This window comes from Haliotis asinina, chromosome 7 (assembly GCF_037392515.1).
Source record: "Haliotis asinina isolate JCU_RB_2024 chromosome 7, JCU_Hal_asi_v2, whole genome shotgun sequence".
Lineage (NCBI taxonomy): Eukaryota > Metazoa > Mollusca > Gastropoda > Lepetellida > Haliotidae > Haliotis > Haliotis asinina.
Window position 1 is genome coordinate 10,041,202 of NC_090286.1, and position 17,371 is coordinate 10,058,572.

The 17,371-nt window shown below is 40.2% G+C and overlaps 1 protein-coding gene across 1 annotated transcript; it reads left to right on the forward strand.

The window, feature by feature from the left end:
• Positions 1 to 928: 928 nt before the first annotated feature.
• Positions 929 to 15,624, forward strand: LOC137291260 (solute carrier organic anion transporter family member 2A1-like). The gene is made up of 12 exons (XM_067822563.1): positions 929 to 1,128; positions 1,593 to 1,720; positions 2,159 to 2,286; positions 4,476 to 5,082; positions 6,168 to 6,254; positions 6,509 to 6,685; positions 10,685 to 10,849; positions 11,192 to 11,381; positions 11,989 to 12,112; positions 13,995 to 14,149; positions 15,159 to 15,223; positions 15,383 to 15,624. Exons 1-12 carry the CDS (start codon positions 929 to 931, stop codon positions 15,622 to 15,624), a joined length of 2,268 nt encoding a protein of 755 aa, XP_067678664.1.
• Positions 15,625 to 17,371: the final 1,747 nt, after the last annotated feature.

Genomic DNA, 17,371 nt, shown 5'->3' on the forward strand with positions numbered 1-17,371 from the left:
GGGTTCTCCACCGGGAACGCAGCCCTTCTGTCAATCTGGGAAATGCAGAAGGCTGCAGTGTTGGGGAGCCTTCATATTCTCAGAAACGTTCTTGGTGGCTTCGACTAGGCAGTGTTTCCTGGGAGAAGTCCCATTCGCTGTCTGGGCCGCGTGTAGAGTCGGCGGGGGCCCCGAGCTGATGAAGAGCTTTACCAGGTTTCAGTGGTCTCTCTGAAAGAACAAAAATGTTCAAATGGGTAAATTAGCTCAAGGAGAGAGAGAGAGAGAGAGAGAGAGAGAGAGAGAGAGAGAGAGAGAGAGAGAGAGAGAGAGAGAGAGAGAGGAATCAAATGAATACATACTTTTGTTACGAAGTACCCCACACGTTCTGGGAAACAGAAAAAAATGTTTGTAATGTTAAGACTAATGATAGTTTTCAATTAAAATTGTAAACTTATAGTTTTACAGTGAAGTGAAGTTTCTTTGGGCTCTCAGAAAAGTGCTCATGGAAGGGTCATTAAAAATGTTGAGGCATCTGTTGTGGTGATGATACGCATAGCGCATAATGCCAAAACGTGACCTGTTACCGTTCCCTGTACGTGACATTTGCCCTAAACATAATCTGCCTCATTGGCAGTGATCCCCCTTAGCGTTCGAAAGACAAACACAAGAAAGAAGATAACAAATGTGCTCACCTTAGCATCATGGAACGTAGTTAACACAAAAGCAGGCAGACCAGAGAGCTGACCCGCTACAACGTCGACATCGCTGCTCTCAGCGAGATATGCTTCGAAGATAAAGGTCAACTGACAGAAACTGGTGGCGGTTATACTTTCCTCTGGAAAGTGGTGAAGAGAGGCGTGAGGCAGGTGTTGTATTTGCCTTCAAATCCATCCACGTGCGGAAACTAGAAAGCATCCCCGAGGGTATCAACGACCACCTGATGACAATGCAGCTCCCACTTGGAAAGGAAACAAATGCAACTATCATCAGTGCCTACGCTCCGACCATGACGAACCCTGAAGAGGCCAAGGATACGTTTTATGGGGAACTCGACTCCCTCATCAATTCAGTGAAGTCCGAGAAACTCATCCTCGGCGATTTCAATGCTCGTGTAGGGCCCGCACGGACATCACGGTATCAGAAATTGTAAGTCATCACCAACACCACGTTTCGCTTACCGACCCGGTAATGGATGCACCCTCGCTCGAAGCATTGGCATCTTATTGATTATGCCATTGTCAGGACAAGGGACAGGCAGACCATGACAGAGAACAGGGCCATTGATAGCCACCTATCAAATCTCCAGCTCAACCAAACCAACATTGACGATCAGTGGGCAACCTTCAGGGACGCCACTCACTCCGCCGCTCTCGAATGCATCAGCCCAACCTCCAGAAACCAACAGGACTGGTACGATGAAAACGACACAGAGATTCAGGAGCTCTTAGACGAGAAACATCGCTTACTACGGACTCATCAGAATGACCCTTCCAGCATTTAAAGAAAGCATCATTCACCAACACCCGCAGCACAGTACAAGCTAAACTACACCACATGCAAGACTCCTAGTGTAGTACCAAGGCCGATGAGATCCAAAACTATGCTGACAGGCACGACACAAATAAGTTCTACGATGCCCTCAAAGAAGTCTATGGACCTCAGATCTCTGGATCATCCCTCCTTCTCGATGCTGACGGTACCACCCTTCTGACAGAGAAGAAGCTGATCCTGGAGGGATGTGAGGAACACTTCAACAATGTGCTCCACTGGTCAGTCCAGATCAACGATTAAGCATCGCTCGTCTGCCACAAGTGCCACAAACCACGAGCTTGATGTCCCCGTTTCAGAGAGGGAGGACAGTAAAGCCATAGAACAGCTGTCCACTGGGACTCCGACGCCATCCCTGCAGAAGTGTACAAGACAGTAGGTCCATCCATCCTTGACCAGCATGTGGAGCAAAGAACAGCTACCTCAAAAGTTTACAGATGGGGGAATAGAAAGAGAGAGAGGGGGGAGGGAAGCGGGGTTGTGTCCTCTCAGACACCTTCAGACACTGCGAAATCAGGTACAGGTCTGATGGAAAGCTCTTCATCCGGTGTCCACAGGCTGTCACGAAGGTGAAGGAGACTGTCATCAGAGACTTTTTGTTCGCTGATGACTGCGCCCTGAACTGCAGCTGTAGATGGTCTTTCGTCAGTCTGCGACAACTTCGGCCTTACCATCAGCACCAAGAAGACCGAAGTGATGTTCCAACCAGCTCCAGGGAACCAGTACCACGAGCCACAAGTGCAGACTCTTCAGGCAGTAGAGACCTTCACCTACCTTCAAATGTTGGAATGTTGCCCGACATGAAGGGGAACCTGAATAAGGAAAGTTGAAACCATCTCTTTTCTCACATTCTGATGGAAAGGTTTATTTTATTTTTCCAAACGTGTAATAAAATGATCCTTTTTCTCAAGCACTGATCCTCTAAGATTTCGTATGATATAATCGGCATTCCATTATATAATGCTTCACTTTCTAGGGAATATTTTCACCACAGGTGATAACTTTTCATCAATAACACTCTAGTCAGCATCTGATCAACAGTGTACTCGCCTTTCTTACGTCTACGAATTGTTTATTTTGATTTTACAGGACAAACAACCCTCTTTGAAATGTTACCGAAAATGTGGGCTGTATTGCTGAGTTTGGAGAGTATATTATGCGTGACATAAAACAAACATGCTTTCATATGGATTGCAAACAGAAATGAAAATATAAATAACATTATCAGAAACATTTGCGTTAATTTCCGTTATCTCCTATTGCAAATGTATCAGTATGATAAATATCTTGTCACGTGGGCATTACCTTGAATTAAAATTTGTGTTCATGAAATATTACTCAGTACTAAATTAAAATAAGTTTACATGTTTTACATTGGTATGTAAAGTAGATGGTATGCTATAATGAACTCATGTGCATACATGCAACGTTAGGTGTTTATTTCTTAAATTATTCACGAGTAATGGATATCCTTGAACAAAAATGTATTAAATGATAAATTACTATGCTTATCAGAAAGTGCAATTTATACATTGTGAGTAAGTTAAATATCTCTGCATTAGAAGCGTTCTGTTATCATTCGTGTTTCTATAAACTATAATAGTAACAGAGTCTCATGATATAAATATCCCATATAATGTTCTCAGTGATCATATGGAGCATTTGATAGTCCGTAGTTCATCAGAGGAAAAGACATCCAGAAGCTCCCCTTGGTGCCAATCAGTGACAGATCAAAGTCACTGAGAAATACTGGTACATTGCAGTGAATGTTTGTCTTTTCTGGTAAGACAATACCTTTATTTGAACGACGTAACCTTAGTATAATATCTGTATAGTCATCATCTAAAAATCTTGAGGTCATTATATTTTTATTTGGATGCAAACAATATGAACACACAGGACGTCCATGGAAGCTCATAAATCTGCTTAAGGACACGTGCTGTGAGTCCTTGTCTTCAATTTGCCGCTTCAAGGACAACAATAACACGCATACACACATGCAGAGAGACCTCGGGTGATATCAGTATCGATGATAGGGGGCAATGGACGTTTATGATGTATGCAGTTTAAATTACCCCGCTTCAGGAAACCGCTATCTGTCGTGGGCTCAGTAGATCAGCACAACTTGAACGCTTTCAAGTTGATTTACAGTGTTTCTTCGTTCTTCATTATTCTGATTTGTCTTGGTAAGTAAAAACATGTCACCACTACATAGGTTTTTGTTGTATGCAGAAATTGTACATGCGCCGGAGCTCCAAACATTCTCGCTATCGACACTATGTTTTCGTTCACAGCACTTGTCAGAATTCGTCAACACGAGAACGGAACATTTGGACATTAATCAATATCTCACAAATTTGTCAGATCAGGCCACCAAGACAGGAAATTGCGAGAAAATGAAAACGTTCAGTTGTCACGCTGCTTTTGTGGTCTGCTTTTCCCAGGTAGCACTTAGTATGAATTACCTTGAATAACTATGAAACTCACAATAACAATGTCCCATGTAGCATATATAAATCTTCTTCTGGTATGACAGTTTCTAATGTACCCTCAACATGTATGCAGTGAGTGAATGAGCAAACATTGCAGGTATTAGCAGTTACTACTTCAGTTATAGAAGCAGTCAAAGGCCAGTGGGTTTCTGCAAGGGGAAATGTTATTTTAGCATGCTCCTAAAACCTAACTTAGCACATTTGCATTCGTCCAATGCTTTATGCGACACTCTAGTTTAGTCATAACTTATAACTAACATAAGTAGATATCAAAACAATCCGTACCAACTTATTCTAGTGCCTCCATGAACCATGAAACCTAACATGGCTAATATATGTATTTCTACGAAGAGAGAGAGAGAGAGAGAGAGAGAGAGAGATTAAAACGTTTAGCAAATTGCTTTTGCTGCCTCAGTCTTATGTCTTATGCTTTATGTCTTCTTTAATCTGCAGATGGAGCGCATCAGCATGAGAGCCAAAATCAAATCAGGGAGACACCGACAACAACAGTGTTTCAACAACGTTCTCTGGTTCACTGTTGTGTTCAGTGCATCATGCCTGGTGTTCGAGGCAGTGAAGACCTACACGGTGTCCCAAATTACCTCCCTGGAGAGGCAATTCGGTCTTAGCAGCACAAGAAGTGGCCTACTCCTTAGCTGCAACGAAATCGGTTATCTTTCAGCCATTTTCTTCTTCAGCCATTTTGGGGCAAGGCACTTCATACCTAGGATCATTTCATGTGCACTGGCTGTGTATGGTGTTGCAAGTTTCATGTCGGGTCTGTTACACTTCGTGAGTCCTGTATTGCACCGTAGTGGAGAGGACGTGTTCTCCAATTATTCGTCTCATGAAAGAGCCAGACTATGTCTGGATTCCTTGCAGGAAACAAAGCGATGCCCTGTGATGAATGACCAAGCGAACGACAATGGACATTGGGTGTACAATGTGCTGGCCGTGTGTATGGTGTTACTAGGGGTGGGTAAATCACCACGATTTTCCCTTGGTTTACATTATCTTGACAACAACTCCAGTGACAAACAACAGTCAAGCTTACTGACAAGTAAGTCCTCAAGTCTTACATGCGAAGATCTTGACGATCAATCTTAGAAGTGAAATGACTTTTTTAACAGTAATTAAACTAAATTTTCAATTCAGTTCCTACACCTATTAAAGGAAGAGTTCGGGAAAGAGAAATTGGAGGAAGATACATGTTTATCTGTGTGTCCAAGGCCTACAACATATTATAGATGAATTTATGATTTGTTTTCAAAAGAAACAAAGGAGGATAGATATGCTGGAACGTAAGTGAGTGTCCTGGGTTCCACGTAACCTTTAGCAATATTCCAGCAATATTACACTGGTGGACAAAAGAAATGGGATTCACACACCGTACCAATGTGGGTAATCGAACCGGGCCTTCGGCGTGATCAGGGAATTCTTTGACTATGGTATCACACCGACGTAGCTGAAAAGGATATCATCCTGGTTGTTAACAGTTAGAATGGATAATCCTACACTGAACACCTGGTATCCACGTGAAAATTACTGAAATTTAATTTTGTTGATTTTACTTAAAACATATTTTCAGTTGTCTCTTAACAAAAGTAATTAAGCTGTCTAACCCGATAGTTACCACTGTCAGGTAATTTACTGTCTACAACACCTATTATTTTAGCTTATCGAAATCCATCTTTATTAAAACATTAAGCCAGTCATTAAATTCCTCGTTGTAGAAACACAATGCTGTTTCCTGTATCCCAAGAATGAAAACTATAGTTTTGCACTGAATTATTATGTGATCAAAGCTTTATTAACAACTATAACGATTGAAGGGAATTTGAAACGTCATTACACCTCTCGTGGATTTGGAACAAACAATATTCATGAATCATATATATAGCAAATGCGTTGTAATGTCCTTTGTGGGCTGCTGATGTTCTAGAATAATGTGATGAACAGGAAAGTCTTGTCTGTGTCTCCTTTGTTGCGTGGTTAAAAACTCGTTTGTGTCAAGGCTACGGATGTCAGTGAAGAATGTGTCATATATATATCATATCATTTGTGCACGTAGTACATACTGACAATGTACTACTATACATACTGAATGTTGCAGATTCTGTTATGTTCACCTTCATGGTGTTAAAGGTATCACTATGACTGTGTCGTTCCTCGGCCCATGTGTTGCGCTTAACCTTGGTGGATGGTTTAGCTCCATTCCTGTAGACAGCAGAGGTAGGTTTTGTAGAGGCAGTTACAAGTGAACTAAACATTATTCAGACCAACTGAATTTTGCTTCACAAAGATGGTTCAGAAGAAACACTGCTCTCAAGTGAATGGAATAATGTGTTACTATGATTTCAAATGTCAACAAGTGCTGAATGTTATCTGTTGACTACACCCTTAGATATTAGTAATTGTTGTTAATACACAAAACTAAAATAAGGAGCGGTCAATGAAATATTTTTAGAGTGTGTTCTAATTTCAAGAATCCCAGCTGGATGTTCATCACCCTCAGTGGATCGGGGCGTGGTGGATCGGGTTCCTGGTCATAGGGTGTGCTGCCATCATTCTTGCCGTACCCTTGGGCTGCTTTCCAAGACATATTAAGAAACCTGCTGTTAATGCTATTGCCACGTCGAAGTCGTTTAAAGACGATTTAGTGGGTAAGTGCGGCTACATTTCATCACACTATTAGACGTGCTTCTCAGACGAGGACCAATGTTTGAGTACAGTAGTATACAGAATGACAGAACTCATCAGGCCTTCCCCCTTTAGGTCTACCGTTGGATCCCATAAACACAAACCATATTTAGCGGGAACACTAAATGATGTCCAACTAGATTTGACCTGGATTTTGTGTGGTTGAGTGAGTGGGTGTGTTGTTTTAGCGTCACATTTCAACGATATCGCGACAAGAATGTAAGATATATAACATCAAAATCAATAAATTTTTAGAACGTAAAATCCTGTCATCGAAGGACAATACAACTTCTAGAATATTTATTCAGCTTCTAGTTATTAATTTAAAACTAGTCCACTATCGACAACAGTACAAAATAGATACGGGCTTTAGATCACCAGCAACTAAAGGCTGATCTCATGGGGACTTCAGTACCTTTTGTTACCTGCATAGACCCTGCACGAATTCATATCAACTCCGACCCGTGAAGGTCCCGGGGTAGAATAGGCCTTCAGCAACCCATGTTTGCCATAAAAGGTGACTATGCTTGTCGTCAGAGGCGACTAACGGGATCGGGGTGGTCAGACTAGCTGACTTGGTTGACACATGTCATCGGTTCCCCATTGCGCAGATCGATGCTCATGTTGTTGATCACTGGATTGTCTGGTCCAGACTCGATTATTTACAGACCGTCGCCATATAGCTGGAATATTGCTAAGTGCGACGTAAAACTAAACTCACTCACTCATATCAACTCCAAATCAATCAGCACCTGGCGAGAGTAGTCAAATGTAGCCAGATTAAATTTTATATGAATGCTTTAAGACTTATGTTTCTAGACAATAATAATTTATTAAACAATACTTTAACCCCCTTGAGGATGCAGCCACTAACGATCTAAGTCACTAATGTAACCTACCAATCACGAAAGCACATCTATCTATAAAACATATTAATTCTAAGTTTCCGATTTCAAAAAGATAAAACAAAATTAACAGTAGTGAAAAGATCCTTATTCGTTTTACATTGAAATACTTACCCCCTGTGATTGGTAAATCAACACAGTCAAGTATCATCACAGGGATACAAAAAGATCCTCATTTTTAAAAGGTATTCCACTGAATATCTTGTGTGGCAAGAGTGACATCGTCGCATAATGAACTCTTCCATGTCAGAGTATGGAACAGGAAGTGGTGTCACAGATTTGTTCAGTGATGCCTTAGCAATAAGATCGGGAGTTGTGTTACGAAAAGTGACAACATGGCAGGGTAACTAACAAGACGCCGCTGCATTGGTAGTCGCAAGGTTCATTATATAATTCAATAATTTAAGGTACCTTTTAACAGCCTGAAGGCACTAAGGAAAGTCAGAGTATTTATTGTATATTTTAGAGTGTCTTTAGATATGTTTAAGAGCCATAAATATAGTGTTTGCTGCCTTTAAAAATAAAGGTGTTATCCGGTGTTCTGGAAGATATTGTTCTGGATCCAACATCAAGCACAAGCAACTGCGCCAACATAGTTGAATCCATCTGCAAATAAAGATTTATTTTTATTGTGTATATATTTCAATTGACTGAATCATTGTTTACACACTTCTTTCACTCCTTTTTCGAAAATTGGTAATCAGTTTAATTCAAACACATGTAAATAACATAATAAATTTCGGAGAGATTTCAAAATCAAAATGATTTTAAAAAAAGTTTGATCATCAATACTTAAAAACACATTTCCAACACCTACAAGTCAAAATTACAATGATGTCGCGACAGTGCGATCTGAAAGTCAATAGCGTGTATAACCTTCTTCAGCATTGACAACAGCGTTGCATCGTCTGTACATGGAGTGGATGAGACGGTTGGTGAAGGCCACAGGAACCTCGTCCCACAAGTGTTCTGTTGGGTTTAAATCTTGACTGAGGGCAGGCCATTGAAGAAATCTCTAGTTGAAAATCTGTAGTTGCAGTAGCAGTCACCACACTGGCACTCTGCCGTCAGTCGTTGAGACGCAATGCCGGCTTTCGTCGGAGAAGACGACAGTTCGCAACAGTGAATGACTGGGTGCATGTTCGGTCGCTCGTCTTTTTTTATCAAATGCTGAATCTGAAACCAAATTTTCTTGACTATTGACAACGAAGCAGACATTTGATACGTGGGACAAACGTTAAATGGGAGTCCAAAATAAGACCCCAGAACTTGATCTCCTTGACACCTCAAGTGCCATGGGAGTGTCATTTAAAAATAGCTCATGATCTTTACACGTTTTATATTAACGCCAGATCAAAGAATACTGCTTGTTGTTTCTTACCAAGGAATTCTAATCGTACTGCATGATCTGCGGTACTACGCTTTTTCCTGAAACCTCAAGGAATATTGGTTTTAGGTTATTGGTTTCAAGATACCACGTTAATCTGTTATTTAGCATTTGCCCTATGCTGTTACAGACACAGCTGGTTGAAGGTATTAGACTGTAACACAAGATACCACGTTAATCTATTATTTACCATTAGCCCCATGCTGTTACAGACACAGCTGGTTGAAGACACTGGACTGTAATTAGACGGATCAATGTGATCCGGTCCAGGCCTTGGAACTGGGACTACAGTGGCACTCTTCCACACGGTGGGAAATTCCTAGTAGCTTACCCAAAATCTCTAATAGTGTTTCCTGGAATCATCCAGGTGAATGCTTCAACAGCTGATAGTGACTATTATCTGCACCTGTGTATCATGAGCTTGTATAAGGACGATATGTAGCTCATGTAATGACAATAATTCATCATAGTCCTTTCCAATGTTTGAGTTAAAGTTTATTCATTTATTTTTCTAGTGTTTCTGATATTTCCGAAACTCAGGTACGCAATTTGATTAATACGAATGCTTAGCAAGAGGTTTGCGATATTTATTGGCAATTGACAAGGGCCTCTACTCCATCGATAACATTTTTTTGGAGTTTGATATGATAACTAATCAAGAATTGGCCAGACAAATTTGCAACCAGTATTCAGGAACTTAAGCCATATTGAACGATGAATAAAATGGATAACATGATACGCTGTGTAATATCAATGTGAACATGCTCGTTAGATCTTTGAAGAGTATTTTGATAGTTATGGAAGAAGAATTTATGCCATTTCTAAATGAAAACACGACGAACACAGTCTTACATGGTGATGAGACCAGAACAGGCCCTGAAACTCAAGAAGAAGAAGAAGAAGAAGAAGAAGAAGAAGAAGAAGAAGAAGAAGAAGTAACCAAGTGACACAGGACAGGAATGAATATTAGATACAACAGACCTGTATGGGCCAGAATGAGTATTCTCGAGATATCCAAACACTTCATGCGTGACTTTTGCTACAGCGACCTCAAGACGCAACACGGATGATCTGTGAGAGCAAATATGAGATGAAGGGGCTTGATAATGGGAGTTTTCGCCGTTTCCCCATTGTGTATACTACTAGTACACATTATATTTGAAGGTGTAATTTGAATATATATTTTCGCATAGAAACAGACTGTCGTGACTAATAACAAACATGTAATTAATATACAAACGTCACCTATGTCTGCACGTGTATATTTGGTGAGCATTAGTTTAATATATGGTTCGAACGTGACGTTGCTATAAGCTGGATATGATTCTAAAAGTAGGGGTGAGCCCCTTCCCCGCACAAAACATGAAGCTGAAAAATTTCCTTCAGTTTTGGAACACCATTATGATGTGAATGTATGTGCTGGTGGGGCACTGGAGTTGCTTTGGCCTTCAGTTATATATCTAGTAATCATATTATATTCATCCTTCATCACGGCTTACATAGCAGATTGTAATACCTTACAGGATACATATTAATCATCACAGTCTATGTCAGTCAGTAGCTGCTGAACAGTCTTCTACAGTCTTCTAAGTAAACGCCATTCCAACTAGAATTGGATACCTACCAGTGCCTTGTCGTGACTTAACTTTGATACATTTATTTACTCACAGATCTTCCGAAGTCGATCTTACGGATATTGAAGAACCCAGTAGTAGCCTGTCTCCTCTTAGGAAAATCTAGCATTGTTTTCTTTGTTGGGGGTTATGTGAGCTTCACTCCAAAATACCTTGAGAGCCAATTTACGAAGTCAGCAGCTGAGGCGAACTTCATATGTGGTATGTCTCAATAATGTGATTATTTACAGTGTAATTCACAATACTTATCGGGATTATGTGTAATTGCGAGCATCAGCGAAGAGGAAACAGAATGGTTAAGATAAATGTGGCCAACTTCCATATGATTGTTGCGCTTTGTACCATGGCCACAAGCGTTTCAAATCAGAATGAGCTGGTTCTGATAAAACGGGTGAGTTAATAGTTAACGTCACATCGGAATTATTCTGTAGATATGAACAACTACGGATAAGGGGTTTCACTAAAGTTAAATGGAAAGGACGGTCGAAAGTGAAAAACATAATTTATCATTAACTTTTGACAGCTGCATATTACGTGTTTAAGGCATTCTGGAGCTGGTATGGGCGATTGTCGGCACACTACTCGGAGGCATCCTCACTAGTCGACTTCGACTGAACAGCGTGGGATGTATGAAGCTCACAGCCATAGTGATACCCATTGGCACTCTTCTGTATGGCCTCACTTTGGTCCTAGGCTGTGAGAACCAACACATCAAGGGCCTGGGTGATGGCAGGTGAGTGATTATTCGTCCCAAAGGAGGGTTAAACGGCATTATCTGTAAACCCAAGGTGCCATCTCCTGAAAAGTGTGTGTTCAGTTGGCAGTTGTTTTAACCATGTAATTAGGTGTATAATTAGATGCAGAAGTGTCAGTAGTTGTAATCACAATATCAATAGTTCAGATGCTTGTTTACACAGTTCTTATCAGGAGACATTGATCTGATATTATACATCATATTATATACATAGTATAATATTACTTCATACTTCATACTTTATTCGGCACACACTAACCAAGTTGTTGACAGGATCCTTTTTCTTTCATTGCAGTCATCTTTGGAATATGGTATTAAGAATACTGTATTAAGGAAGATAGTGTGTGTGCAATGTAATTTACCATCTCGGTATTTACGTTGTATTGTACGGCAAACACTCATTTGGTACTTTAAAATGGTGAATTGAATACATTGCTGACGTCTGTGCACATGGTCTTAGTTTTTGACACACAAGAAGCTGGTCTTGCTAGTGATGGCTTTGTACATTACAGTCTCGTTTGTCACTCATAATCCTATGACTTCGTACCATACAATGTATATCTGACTGACATTGCCTGAATTTCAGGAACGCTATGATCAACGACACCGTTTGTAATTGCGATCCAAATGAGTTCATGCCTTTGTGTGGAGTTGACGGAGTGACGTATATTAATCCCTGTATAGCAGGATGTCAGTCTTACAATGGAACCGTAAGTGTGTCATTTCCAGTAAGGTGGGAAGTCAGTCTCCCAACAGAATTCTATGTAAACTTACACTCCCTGTACGGTGGGATGTCAGACTCACAATGGAACTATAAGTATACGATTTTACGTGTGGTAATATGCCAGTTTCATTATTAAACCGTAATGCTTCCGGCACAATAATCGTACACGTAGAAAATGATATTGAGAGCCTTTTTCTGTTTCCGAGTCATTCAGAATTTTGCGGAAACTGTTGATGTTTGTCGAAGAGAGGCCAGACATTTGTTCAGAGCAAAGGGTAGCTAACGACTCCGGCAATCACTACCGAATGGCAACCACGCGCGACACGCCATATATATATATATACTATGGGCAGCTCTCGAAAATGCGTGGTTAAAACGTTTTCATTGCATTTTCATCGATACTTTGACAGTGCACAAGAACAACCACAATCCTTACGTTTCGTGTTAAACTTCCAAATTTGTTGCATCAGTGATAAATTATACTATCCAAATAAAGACACGCATAGACGAGAAATCTGTTGCAACAGTCTGGTGCATGAATTTTTTACACCAGTTTAGAAGAGGGCAATGTCAATATAGCCAAGTGGATACTTTCAGATAACAGACGCTGAGCATGATGGTGATGGCGTAGTACGACCCCAACGTCGGGTTTCCTGGTTCTCAGACCAATCTCTTCCAGCCTGTTCCGTACAGTTTGATCGGATATCCTCTGAAGTCAGAGCCCCCTTGCTGCTGTGTTCTCACCCGTGGCAGAACAATCTCTCGGATGTACCGATCTTGGGCTGCAGTGGTACATGTAACTCGAGGTCTGCATGTACGAGGATGGTCCTTTTTTATGCCTGTTTGTTTGCAACCAGCTGGAAGCTATGATAACTTGTTCGGACTAACATTCAGTCCTGGCACCAGAAGAATGGTAATCTCCAGCATGCATTCTTTCAATGGCGATGTTCCGTGTCGTAGAGTCAAGACATGACGTAGTGCTTGACCTTGAAACCCCCTCAAAACGAATGCCAATTTCTGAAAGTGATCTGGATTTTCATTGTCAGACAGTGAATGTTCTTCTCTGCACAATTTGAACAATTTGGAAGGCGATTTCTGTTTCGTTGTGGCAATGCCTTTCTAATCCTTGTAAGAAATCTCATTAAAATCAACATTTTCAGGTAAAGTCGATTCTTTTCCTTGTGCAAAATCATGTCATCGACACTTTTATCTCATATATTGACGATTTTTGGAACACAATGTGTAATTTATATATTCTTAAAAATACAAATTACCTGTGCGTTCCTTTTGTTTGGATAGTATATATCCGATGCAATGTCCCATTTTGACTTTTACCATATGGCTCCCGAATCATTTCAGGTGAACAAATATCTAGACGTAGATCACTATTTCACAGTGGTTATTAAATACATGCTCAGTCATCGTATCGTATGTCGTTGGACTGCCTGGTTTAGACCCGATTTAATTTATTTACAAACGGCATCAAACTGTTGTAAAACTGCTGAAACAGATGTTTTCTCATGTTTACACTTATACACTCGACTCTGTTTCAGGCAGATATTTCTTATGAATTTGGAAAGTGACTTCTGTTCGCATAATGAATATACCAAAAGGGGCCAAATCACGTGAAGAAATTAAGCATTAGGCGCCTGAGCAATAAAAATTAAAAAGAGTTCCCTAAAACTTTACATGGTCACTATCCGTGTACGGTAGGATGTCGGTATCCGGCATATGTGCGAGGAATACAGTGTCACTTATGGTCTCATTTGAAAGTACCAAGTTTAGTGTTTTCTTCTCATTTTCTGCTTTCAGTTGTAATTTCTGTCCCTGAATTGCGTGTCTGTTTTGAAGAAGTAGAGATATTTCAGACATATTCGGGATGTGCTGAGATTGCTGGTAACGAGGGCAGAGCTGGAAGATGTCAGACCGAGTGTCCCTACTTTTACCCCTACGTCATCGTTGACATGGTTTCCGGGATTGTGGCGACAATTGCTTTAGTTCCTGTCGTCATTACCTTAATGAAGTAGGTGCTTGCAACACATCTCAGTGTTATACATGGAGTTTCGCTTACATTGTAAACCTGGCGGGTATATCAGTTGTCGTGTGTTAGTTTCTTCATCTTTGCAGTCTCATGCATGTTTGTCGGCTTCACATGTCTTCAGATGGAACTCTATGCAAATCTATGCACGATACAGTTACACTAAATCAAGGACAGCGCATTGTGATGGAAATACGTTCACTTTCAGATGTGTGTGTGAGTGATATGAGTTTGTCTTCAAATTAGTGTGGGACAGACTCACTCTTCCGCCAAAACCTGTCACAATCACTCTTGTCATAGAGACTCATACAAACATGCTCATGATAGAGTCGAATACCGTCGAGGATTAATTCTCACACTTTCTGCCTCCATATTCTTTTTATTGCAATCTTTTTTGCTACATCTGACCGAAAATGTTTCAGTAATTATTTAACGTTTGTTACATTCTATCTAGAAAGCATCTGGAACGCACATCAGAATCGGTCACTGGGAGCCTATAATTAGTTATTCGAGGATATCTTTCAGTTCACTGATCGAATATCAATCAATGAACATTTTGTTGTCAAAATTGTTTACCTGGAAGTATCACAGGGCTAAAAAGAAACAAACCCTATAAATCAGTACGAATGTTATGATGGTGGGATTAATTTGAAGTACCCTGAAGATACCATCAAAGAAGGTACATACGTATTTCTAGAAACACAAGTATTAGCGCATGAACCAACTGTTTGCTGTTATTTATGTTATACTATTGGTCAGGAAAGCATCGGGACAATAAGATATTAACCAGCTTCATTCGAAATTATCGATCTGGAAGGTCATATGAAAGGTAAACAGACAATACTTAAACGCCCCTTAACTCCTCCGTCCTTATGTCACCATTTTGACAAATTCCTCAATATTTGTACTCCATTAATTATGTGTCTCACTGTTCTGTATATCATACTGACTGATATATTTGTAATATCACTGATCGTTTTGATTTGCTTGAAAGGATTGTGCATCCGAGAGACAAATCCATGGCTGTCGCTATATCGTCTTTCCTTAATAGCTTTGTAGGTAGGTACTTATTTACATCCATTCAGAAATTATGGTCAGAAAGTTCAAAATTATCACTTTGTTTCAAATAGATACAGATTCAAGAATTGAATGTTTCATCTACAATGTGTATGTATTGATGATACAGGTAACTTATATTGAACGAATCCTTCTATCAAGGTTTCCTGCCTTCACCTATTGTGTATGGAATGGTCATTGACACCACGTGTACCCTCTGGGAAAACGCCTGTGGTGAGTTAGGCGCATGCGCACTGTATGATCTCCCAAGTCTGCGGTATCGTGTGAAGTTGATGGACACTGGACTTCAGTTGCTGTCGTCAGCTGCTTTCTTCGCTGCTTTCCTTTTACTGAAATATGGCGTTGTTAAGGAATCCACCGATCCAGATGCTGGCAATGTCTGAACCTTTATTATAAACCTAAAAGCTACTTCTCACAATATTAGGTCATCTCTTGTCTTCTCAGAATAACCACATTTGAGCTTTTTGTTTTATACGAAAGACCCATTCCTAGGTTTTACTTTTCGTTAGTAAGACCTGTCCCTAGGTTTTATTTTTTTAATTGTCTTTTCCTAACTCTATATGTACATCTTTCAAATGATATGTGAGTTTTTGAAATCAATTGAAAAAACGTTCAAGAGTAAGTTAAAAAAATCTAAGGTTTTCCCAGGCAGAATTGGAACTTTCAGATTTGTAAACAGTGCCGTCTCCTGTCCAGTATCTTTTTACGCTACATGTCACCAAATGCATTTGGCGACCCCCGACCAACTTTCGAGAAGGAAATTGTAAGTGGTTGTCATTCACAGTTCAGAAGATGGGGGATTGGTGCGTTCAGAAAATGTCATTTTGTGTTGGCAGGATACAAACTGACATTTCATGTAGAAGTTCATTCAATGCACAAACACTGAGTGAGTGCGACTGCAAGTGACTGTCCCTCGCTGTTGCCTTGAGACCATGCCACCCTTAATGTGAGAGTACTTACCTCTATTCAGAAGACTTGGGTTGGGTTTTGCGTTCGAATCTGGAATGTTATATACAAGTCACTTTTGGGGGCGGTTATTACATGCATTTAAACGTATTGACCTTGTAAATGTTTTTCCAGCACCGTGCCTTCACGTTTACACCAAAATACGAAAGGGTCGTTAACTGAATAGTATTATAACTGCCGATTGTATTAAAAAATCGCAATAAACAAATATGTCTCGATGTTTATTATATTTTCAAATACAGAACTATGTACTGTCTGTGTACCTGAACACAGAAATGAACCGAAAGTCTAGTAAAACCAAACTGGAAGCGTATGAGGCATTGGATATATATTTTTAAGAAATACTGTTCGCTCAAACACCATGTATGATGTAAGAAACCTCACTTTCGCTTGTTCCCCAGTGCTTTAACGTTATAATAGTTCAGGGCGAAACTGTGCTTTTTTACACTATACATGGTGGTAGAGTGAACTGTATTTCTGCTGGAAGGGTGAAATGTATTTCTTTTCTACGATGCCAAATTCAATAATTTCCAGATCAATCAAAGCAGAAAACAAACGACGGTGACCTAAATTAAGTATCCTGCCTGGCACAGGGCCAACTGACACGCTGTTCCCTTGACGTGAGTGATCCCTTAACGTTAAGCTGAACAATGTAAAGAAAAACAAAACACAAAAAAGACCAAACGATTAACGTAAACCATATGGGAAAATAGGAACGTCGCTCTTCTACTCTCAGCATAAGCTTAGATTAGTGCAACTGACATGTGAAGCTGACTACTCAAGCGACGTTCCACGATTGCATTGTGGGAATGTTGGTGTAAAATTATGAACTAGGAGACATTTTATACGCCCGAAAACATAAACTATCCACAAGTGAAGTTACCTGAGAAACGGGATGCAAAATGGAGTAGTTATTGTGGGAGGCTGTTCGAGGCGATAACAACTGACATGCATCGTCACGTAATGCAAAAGTGTTCGATTATGAGGGGGAGGCGGGAGGGATCAGCGGCAGCCTAGAATGGGGCAGTGACGGGACATAATGAAAAAGGTGCATTTTGTCGTCTGATAGAGTACTGTCAACGCCATTGATCTTTAACTGAAGCATCTTAGAATGTAAGTTAAAACTTATGTTACAGTTAATAAATGGTCATGACGAAAGGTATA